Source organism: Phyllobates terribilis, unplaced genomic scaffold, assembly GCF_046119375.1.
Source record: "Phyllobates terribilis strain yellow unplaced genomic scaffold, ASM4611937v1 Scaffold_4500__1_contigs__length_60248, whole genome shotgun sequence".
In the NCBI taxonomy this organism is placed as follows: Eukaryota; Metazoa; Chordata; class Amphibia; order Anura; family Dendrobatidae; genus Phyllobates; species Phyllobates terribilis.
The window spans coordinates 48,193-58,343 of NW_027367251.1; the positions used below are offsets into that span (position 1 = coordinate 48,193).

The window sequence follows — 10,151 nt, forward strand, 5'->3', positions numbered from 1 at the left end:
AACTTGACCTAGAAAGGACATACGATAAGGTACATTGGTCCTTTTCACAAAAATGCTCACCAAATTTGGTTTCATGAAATGCATTCAAACCAGTACCATTTTAGTTCTAGTAAATAACAAACCTAGACCTATTTTTCAACCCTTTGTGGACTCCATCAAGGTGATTCAATAGCTCCCCTTATCTTTCTCATAATTATGGAATATTTAGCTCAAACACTTCAAATTGAATCTCAAAAGAAAAGACGTAAGGTCAGTATTCAACTTACTCATGGTGGTACTTGTATCCGCTTCCTTAGCTTTGTTGATGGCACGATCATTTTTGCAAATGTGAATTATACTAACATCTTCCATATTAAAAGTTTACTTGACCCCGGCTATCAATAAACTATCATAAAAGTAGATTTCAGACATCGGAAAATATTGATAAGAACAAAAAAAAAGTTGGCTCTTGCTTCCATTATGAACATTCAATTCACAACAACTATGGAAAAATATTTAGGAATACCTATTGTTAAAGGGTAGAGTTAAAAATGAATGTTTTGGCTATGCCTTATCTAGTATGCAAAATAACTAATGGAGAGCAAATTCCATATCTCAAGCTGGACGAGCAATCCTTATTCAATCCAATCTACTCTCCAAAATGAATTATCTTATGCAAAACTTCAAACTCCCTAAAGGTGCATGTGACAAATTTGACACAATTAACAAAAACATATTTCGGAATAAACAAGGTCACTATCAATCTCTTCTAAATTGGGATAAAATATGTTGCCCTAAGTCCTAGGATGGGATAGGACTACAAAAAGCATAACATATGAACAACTCATTACAAATGAAATTACTTTGAAAACTATTAACAGATCATGACAATCCTTGGATTCGAACTGTTTCTGAAAAATACCTCAAAAAGCACTCAATTATCTCCTACAAGAAGAAGTATACAATCTTGGCAGTTTTCTAGGCTTCTACAACTTAGGAAAATCTTCAACACATGAATAATGTGGAAATTATAAAATGGACAAAATATAAATTTTTGGACGGATAAATGGATCCCATATATTGATCTACAACCATTCTTCAATCCAAATCATCATAATATACAAGATAAAGTCAGTAATTTTATTACTCATGATAAAGCTTGGGACATATATAATTTGCAACAAAATATCCCTTGCCACATCATCCCAAGTATCCTAAAAATATCATGCCTCAAGATACAGTAGAAGATAAAATCATTTGGAAATTCTCTTGTGACGGTGAGTTTTCAGTAAAAGCAGCCAGACAAATCACTAACCAAGTTACTCAACCTATTAACAATTTTATCAATTTTACTTGGATTTGGAATTTACACATACCACCCAGAATAAAAAAAAACTTTCTTTGGAAAGCTAAGATAGATAGTCTACCAACAACCGAGAGATTACATAGACACTACAATAGAGTATCTTCTACATGTATATTATGTGATCAATCACCCTGAATCTATAAATCACATTCTGTTTCAATGCCTCTTTACTAATAATATGATATCCTTTATCAATCAAAAATTCGGGTACAACTACACGACTCAAACTACGAATGATTATATCAATAATTTAGATTTTAAAAATAAAAAACAGTAACCATGAGCTTGTATACTTCATATCGGATGTTATATGGCAATATAGAAATAATAAGACTTTTAGAAATAATAACAGTAACTCTACTAATCCAAACCCTGCAATAATAATTATGTTTAATTATCAAAACTGGAATTACTCTCAACTTACCATCAATAGTCCGAAAAGAAGTAACACAAAGAACAGAAGGAAATATATTAACAAAATATCAAAAAAAACTCCACAAGATTCATTTAAAATCAGTACTGATAGATCAGTTAAAAATAACAATACATCAACTAATGGATATATCTGTAGAAATTCGGAAGGTAAGGTTATCCTAGCTAAACACAAACGCATTAATGATACACAATTTTACGAGTAGAATCATTAGCTATCCTTGTGGCTCTCAAAAAGGTGAAATCATTAAACATACAAAATATTATCTTCGAAGGAGATAATCTTTCTGTTATCAATGCAATAAGACGTGTCTAGAAAATTTCTTGGAGTATTCATGGTATTATCCATCACATGCATGAATGTCTTTCCCGTTTTTCTTCCTTCCAGGTACTTCATTGTCTCAAGGAAGCAAATAAAGCGACAGATTGCTTAACTCGGACTACACTGCCAAACTGGATTCTAAAAGATCTTCTTCCTAAGGTTCAAGAACTACACTTACCTGATACCTTTATCAGGATCTTCAGGGGACATATTTCCCGTTAAGACTTTTCAAGTCATTGTACTTTCCTTTCTCTTTGTTAGATTATCTTTGTTGATGGTCAGGGATTCTTTCGTTAAAGGATTCCTCGTTTTAGCCATGTTGCAAAAAAAATAGAATATCAACTTTACAAGCTAAGGAGCTTTTTTGTATGTATTGAGATATATTAAAACAGGATTATATATTGTTAAAATGATATATTGTTTCCATATCTAGGTATCATATATTGATATTAAGATATGAATATAAGATATCGTGTATGAGTAAGGATATGAAGGATATTTTCCATATATCAAAATTTGGAAACATATAAAAAAAATACACTCATTTTGAAACTCATACTTGTATATATCATTTGATATTCATGTACTGATTATAACAAATCCAGATGTGAGTTAGAGTGATATCTCATAGTAATAATTGATATCTTGATATCGATACAAAATGGACCATCGGATAGTTATGGTAAATATCCTCTAGAGAGTTTTTAAAAGATATGCTCATTTGTTCATATTACAATCATACATCTCTAATGTATCATCGAAGCCACATAAACCCTACGTACAAGATTCTTTCCGACCCTCTGTCACCTCATACAAGTCATCGTCTTTGGGTTTACCATCTTCCACCATGCCCCTTTCATGTCCTCCTTTCATTACCATGGGCAAAAAACGTCCTATGTCCGACTTTGGGATGCCATATTACTTTCACTCGTCTCTCCATTGTGGTCTGAATATTTTTCTTAGTTACTATAAGAAGTGACAATTGACAAGAATGGTTACCTATGCATAATTCCTTTCACGCTCATTGCAAGCTCGGATTCATTAACGTTTCCATCGCTAAACCTGTCGAAGGCACACTAGAGTTGGAGGACTTAAACATGGTTACCTCCATGGTTGTCGGTTGGATCCACAAACCAACCGTCCTCTCTCTGCTCGCTTTTCAATCAACTATGCAGTCACTTCGCAGTAGAAAACGGTCCTTGCAAGCTTCATCACTTATCGCATTTCATAAATATCAAGGAAAATTCATAAAACCATACATTTTTAATAGAAAAAACATGTAAAATCGCTTAACAAATCATGAACAACACTAAAAATACTTTGCATAACATTTAAAAAATTAAGAAAACTATGCACTTCTATCGAAACAAGTACAATTTTAAACATTAATAATCACACCAAAAAATCATACAAAAAAATCAGAATGCACAAAAATCAGAAACAAAACATTTTTATGGACGCAATTGGTAAACAATACATTTTTATGGACGCAATTGGTAATCTTCACTACCTTCTCCATCATGTGTTTATTGTTTTTGTTTTGACATGAGCCTGAGGTGATGGATAACAATGGATCGACGACACTCGCTTAAAGTTCGTAATCGAAGGCCACGTGTACTTGACTCTACATACATGTGGTCCTACTACCTATTTGTAGACTATACAAGCACTAAGAATCCAAGCAATATTTAGCAAAATTAAGATAAATCACTGATAAAAAAATAGTAAGACAAATCAATGGCATCCAGAGAAGGCAAATCGGTGTGTGTGACAGGAGGCTCAGGCTACATCGCCTCTTGGCTCGTAAAGCACTTGCTTGATCGTGGCTATACCGTCAGAGCCACCGTTCGCAATCTCAGTTACATATCTATCTCTAATTATTCCTATCTTGAGTATTATATTTCCCCCTCTCTTTTTTATCTCCTGGAAGTTGATTGAGTGGTTGCACTATATATAGATGATGAGAAGAAATTCAAGCACTTACTTGAGTTAGATGGAGCTAAGGAAAGGCTGCAGTTGTTCGAAGCCGATCTTCTCAAGGAATCCTCCTTTGATTCCGCCATTGACGGGTGTATTGGTGTTTTCCACCCAGCATCTCCTTGCTACCTTGATTGCAAAGATCCACAGGTATAATCTATTTGTAATTGATCTATTGCCACAGCTTGACAAATAAAATGTTGATATGTATAAAATCCTTAATTTCCTTGTATGTATTATCTTCAGGCTGAATTAATTGATCCTGCAGTTAAGGGAACAATCAACGTCCTAACTTCATGTGCCAAGTCGCCATCTTTGAAGCGAGTAATCTTCACCTCCACTGCAGGTACCATGATGTTCAGGCGTACGACTCATAATCCTGAGAACACAATGGCCGATGAAACCTGGTTTTCTGACCCGGAGTTATGCAGAGAAAATAAGGTAATCTGAAATGTGTGGATATTACACCTTAATATATATAAACTCACGGATTATTCATATGCATTTTATTAAAAGATAAGAATTGAATTTTTAAAATTAGATCTTAAGATGTGAAAATTAAACAACTGTGTGTTGCTTGTGTTGTGAAGCAATGGTACGTAGTTTCGAAGATATTAGCGGAGGAGGCTGCATGGAAGTTCGTTAAGGCGAAGGGTATCGACATGGTAGTTATAAACCCAGGGTTAACAGTTGGTCACCTATTGCAACCGACGCTCAATTTCAGCTCAGGTGTGATTGCAAGCTTGGTTAACAATGGTATGGTATACATCTTCTTGAATTTGTTTATGTTGAAAAGCATGAACAATGTCATGGTAACTGGTTAAGGCTATTTTATGTGGCTATGCGTGTACAGCGACAAATGCTTATCCTAATTCAAGAACTGTGTGGGTTCACATACAAGACGTGGTGCGGGCCCACATTCTGGCGTTCGAGGATCCTTCAGCTAGCGGGAGATACGCGGTGGTAGAGAGCCGCACGCACTTCTCGGAGGTTTTGAGCATGATCCGCGAGCTTTATCCCACTCTCCCTCTTCCTGATCAGTGAGTCATTTTTAGTCACGGTATCAGTTTTAAAAACATTTTATGGTTTTCTTGAATTTTTTGTAGAGACACTGTAGGACAAGAGGTCTGAATTTTTTTCAAGTATCTTCCCTTGATGTCCGAATCTAGAAAAGTGGATACATTCATTTTTTTAAGAAAGAAGTGGACATTTGGAAGAAAAAAAAAAGTTAGTGAGTTTTGTCAATTATCTTTTAGTTTAATCTTCACCTGCTGATGATGTATAAGCTTAATTATAAAGATATTCTGGATTTTGATAGGTGTTTCGTCAATGGGGAATTTCCAGATGCTGTGCAAATCTCCAAGGAGAAGACGAAATCATTGGGCATAGACTCTTACGTTCCCCTGAAGGCGGGTCTTAAGGAAACCATTGAAAGCCTAAGGGAAAAGAAGTTTATTGAATTCTAGATTTATCATTTATCTTTCTTTATTCAATAATTTCCAACATACTAGTCATTCAACAATGTAATTCTGAAGTTCATTTGTTTATTTTTTCTTTTGTGGTTCCCCTTCTCAATTTTGGTCCTCTACTACCGATTGCATCTTACTCCCTCCGTCCCCAATTGTTCTTCGCGATTCTTTTTGTGACACTATTCACCGGTTAAGAGAATTTTGCTAATAACTCCCAATATGTAACTAAAAACATAGTCATTAGTGATCTTGTTAGATTCGTCTTAATAAATTCTTTAAGAATATCAAAATTTTAAGATTTTTGAATTAACATATTTAGAGATATATACGATTGAAAACATGCATCGACAAATATGAAAAAAGAAACAAGAAGCAGAATATGGGACAGAGGGAGTACTAGATTCTAGACTGTGGTCTTGCCCCAACTCTGTGTTTTGTGCTGAAGTGTTTGGTAGTTCTTTATTGCTTTTTTCCTTTTAAAAAGGATCGGAGCCTCTATACGCGTTAATAAAGAAAATAAAAGGGAGCTACAACAAAATAAATCAGGATGTAGCCCGTCCACTCGTGTCCTCCAACAAAACCTTCAGAACATGTTCTGGAGGCGTAAGAAGCACCGAAAATCCTAAACTGAAATCAAAAGCAAGAGAAGAAGAAGCACCGAAAATCATAAACTGAAATCAAAAGCAAGAGATGCCAACGAGTCTGTCACCCCGTTAGCTTCCCTAAAAATATGACAGCATTGGCAAAGTCAACCACTACAGATGGAGCATTTCGCCCTGGCGATAAGGCTGGAAAGATGGTGGGTAATATCCACATGTTTATTCAGAAACTTGATCGCTAACTGCGAATCAGTTTCTAGATAAACCCTCTTGTACCCTTTGTTCCAGGCCAAGGAGAGGCCTGAAACAATACCCCAAAGCTCGGCCATAGGGACCGTGCAAGAGCCAATGTGGTGAACAAAACACACTAGCCACTTACCTTGGTGATCCCAGATCACCCCGCCGTACCGCAACCATCTCTAACTGCACCATCCGTGTTGAGTTTCACCCACCCCTCCGTTGGTGGAACTCAAGCCACCTGGACCAACAGTCTCGAGCACCTGCCTCTGTTGCATCTGAGACTCTCAACTCTATCGTAATCCTCCACCTGCGCTCTAATAAGACCCGCCTTTTCTCCACCAAATTCCTCACGATCAAAGGCCCACTTGTTCCTCCACTTCCAAATGTGTCAAATAGTCGTAATAAATGTCTTTGTCCAAGTAAGATCCTCTTTCGAAGTAGCGTCCAAATTGTTCCTCATCCATGAGGCAAAATTCGACGTAAAGAAGATGGAGCTAGCAAGGCCCGCTCTGATCCGTAACCAAACAACCCGAGCGACCTGACAGTCCCTCAGAACGTGCAAAAGGTCCTCAGTAACCCCCGGGCATCTCGCACACTCTCCGCCGAAGTCGCCAAGTGTCTTCTATGTCTCTCACGATTTGTCATAATCACAACCCGAAGAGTAGTTCATGCAAAATACTTTTCCCTTTCCTGCACATGGGACGACCACAAACATCGAAGAATGTAATGAACGATATTAATCTCTATACCTTGGGGTGAAGGAGGCGGTAGGCCGAGCGGACCGTGAAGCTCCCGTCCGTAGAAGCCGTCCATGAAAGCACGTCCTCAACATCGTCCTCAACCCTCACATGACCCCCGCAATACTCAACAACACCAAAGGGGGCAGCCAATGAGCAAAACAACCCCCAAGTCCAACCATTGCCATGCGCCCAATAGTCCGAAATCCGAGACGACAAAAGCTCCAAAGGCACCTCAACCGAGCACAAATCCCGCAGCGGGCTACCTGCAGCCCAAACATCTGACCAAAACAACATACGATGACCATTATCCAAGACCCAACTCATACCTTTAGGGATGACCAAAGCAGCCCCCCTAGTAATCGCCCTCCAAACCGGCGATGGGCCGCTTCTCTCGATACGGGACAGCCGAACATACTTAGCACGTAACACCTTCGCCCAAAGATGGTCTTTAGCATGGATGAAGAGCCAAGCAAGTTTCCCGTTAAGGGCGAGATTAAGTTCACGCATCCTCTTGATACCGAGACCAACATGCTCAACCGGTTTACTAATCTCGTCCCAACTCACAAGATGCATATTCCGATAATTTTCCGTTCCACCCCAAATGAAAGTTCGGGTAATTTGGTCAATTTTGTTGCAAATTCTTCGGGAAAGGGAGAGTTGTCATAGTATAGATCGGAATGTAGTGAATGACCGACCTTGAAGTGTGACCCTCCCCGTGAAACTAAGGAACTTAGTTCTCCGCCCTCAAAGACGAGCATTCACCTTATCAAGAAGATGAGTGAAAGTATCCGACCCAATGGCTTTATGAAGAAGAGGGACGCTAAGATAGATACCGAGATCATCTGTGGCACACATGCCACTAGCCCCGTCAATTTCCCTACACAAACTACCCGTAATATTAGGGAAACAAATATACGAGATTCAGAAAGACTAACATTTTTCCCCGAAGAGCGATAAAAGAGATCCAAGCTCTCTTCATCTCTATCACTTGAGGAACCGATGCTTCATCCATGAGAAGAAAGTCGTCCGCGAACATGATATGTGTGAGAGGAGGGCCACCCTTAGATACAAAGATGGGCTTCCAAGCCCGATCCCTAAGTGCCACCTCAATAATTTGACTCAACCATTCAAGACAAAGGACAAAAAGATACGGAGAGATCCCATCCCCTTGTCTAATACCCCGAGACGGGCGAAAGGCCCTCGTGGCCTCTCCATTCCAAAGAACACTCAAGGAGGTGGAGGAAATGCACTCCAAAATCCACCTAACCCAATCATCGAAGAAACCCGCATCCACAAGAGTATCCACCATGAAATCCAAACGAAGCCTATCATAGGCTTTTTCGAGATCAATCTTCATCATCAAGTAACCACTCTTCCCTTTATTTCTCTTAAGTGTATGAACCACCTCTTGTGCAAGAACAATTTATCATTAATAACCCTACCCGGATTAAAACTACTCTGGGTGGGACTAATAAGCAGAGAGATCATTCTTTGCAAACGGTTAGTAAGACACTTAGTAATAATTTTATAAAGAACATTGCAAAGAAAGATATGGTGAGAGAAAGTGAGTTGTCTGGTTTGTCCCGTTTAGGGATAAGAGAGAAGAAAGTATCATTAAGACCCCGTGGGAGATGTCTTGAAGAACCGAAATTGGAAAATAAATCCAAATCCGAAGCCCCCACGGTGTCCCAAAACTTATGAAAGAACAAATATTGATACTCGTCCGGCACCGGGTCCTTAAGAGCACCCATACCTACAGCCGTCGCAAACACCTCCTCCATAGAGAACTCCCTATTAAGAGAGTCCCAAATAGATTGATCGAGCGTAGGGAAAAGGTTGTGAGGAGTAATGATAAGGAAGATCTCATTCACCGGGAGTGAAAATAAATCGCAAAAGTAGTCCACCACATGCCTTTCAAGAGCACTCGGATTGGAGATCAAATTATCATCATTGTCCCTAAGAGAGGAAACCTGGTTCCTCCGTCTACTGACCAACGTGGAGGCATGAAAGAAAGAAGTGTTACGGCCTCCGTTGAGAAACCAAGAATCCCGCGATTTTTGGCGCCACAAGTTTCTTTGTTGAGGAGGACCGTCGAAAGCTCCTTCTAAGCCACAACGTTCTCAACAATGAGTTGATCCATCGGCCCAGCGAGAAGACGCGTCTGCAGGGACTGTAAAAGGTTAAGCATGACGTCTTTCTTACGAGCCACAATGCCGAACACCTTAGAGTTCCAACTAGAGAGGATGTCTTTAAGGCACGCGAGGTTCAAATTAGCAGGAACATTGCTCACCCAAGCATTCTCTACAATAAAGGGAAGCCCCGGGTGGCTACACCACATAGCCTCAAACTGAAAGGGGCGACGCGACGGATTAAGGTGATTCCTTGGTCTAAGCGAGAGAAGAAGCATAGCATGGTCCGAGCACAGTGTCGGGAGATGCGTAACCAAAGCTTCTGGCCAAGCCATAACCGCAATGACATTCATGAGAACCCAATCAAGACGTTTGGCCACGAAGTTCGTAGTATTAATGCCCCTAGACCATGTAAACTTAGGACCCGAAAACCCCATGTCCACAAGTCCAACATCATCCACAAATTGTTGGAACACATGAGAGTCCTGATGAAGGGTCCCCGGCCCACCAATCTGTTCCTCAATATGAAGAATGCAATTAAAATCTCCCCCAAACAAGGTACTCCCCATAGAACTAGTAACCAATCGAGTCAAAGATTGCCAAAAAAACTCTTCTACGATGATCGGACGCCGGGGCATAAAAAAGCATAAATTGCAAACATCCTCCCCCTACTGATAGAACCCCATAAGAAACTTGGGTCTTGCTTAATGATAGATAAGGAGACCACCATCGGGTTCCACTGGAGAAATAAACCCCCCGAATGCCCTCTCGCGACAACAGTATGATACTTCCCCCAACCAAGCTTGTCGCAAACCACTTTAGCTCTAGGCCAGGAAGCTTGCGTTTCAAAAACAACGAAAATGTCAACCCGGTGCTTACGAGACATATACTTCGTTCT

General features: G+C 39.5%; 1 protein-coding gene across 1 annotated transcript; it reads left to right on the plus strand.

Annotated features, from left to right (window-relative positions):
- Positions 1-3,836: 3,836 nt before the first annotated feature.
- On the plus strand, positions 3,837-5,542 carry LOC141249357 (uncharacterized). Its single transcript, XM_073669593.1, has 6 exons — positions 3,837-3,957; positions 4,057-4,226; positions 4,323-4,517; positions 4,667-4,832; positions 4,930-5,116; positions 5,395-5,542. Exons 1-6 carry the CDS (start codon positions 3,837-3,839, stop codon positions 5,540-5,542), a joined length of 987 nt encoding a protein of 328 aa, XP_073525694.1.
- Positions 5,543-10,151: the final 4,609 nt, after the last annotated feature.

Excerpts from the sequence above, each read along its gene's own strand:
- LOC141249357 (XM_073669593.1), top strand. The coding sequence starts at position 3,837 with ATGGCATCCAGAGAAGGCAAATCGGTGTGTGTGACAGGAGGCTCAGGC. Across the intron at positions 3,958-4,056 it reads AGCCACCGTTCGCAATCTCA|ATGATGAGAAGAAATTCAAG; the intron begins GTTACATATCTA and ends CACTATATATAG. Across the intron at positions 4,833-4,929 it reads TGCAAGCTTGGTTAACAATG|CGACAAATGCTTATCCTAAT; the intron begins GTATGGTATACA and ends ATGCGTGTACAG.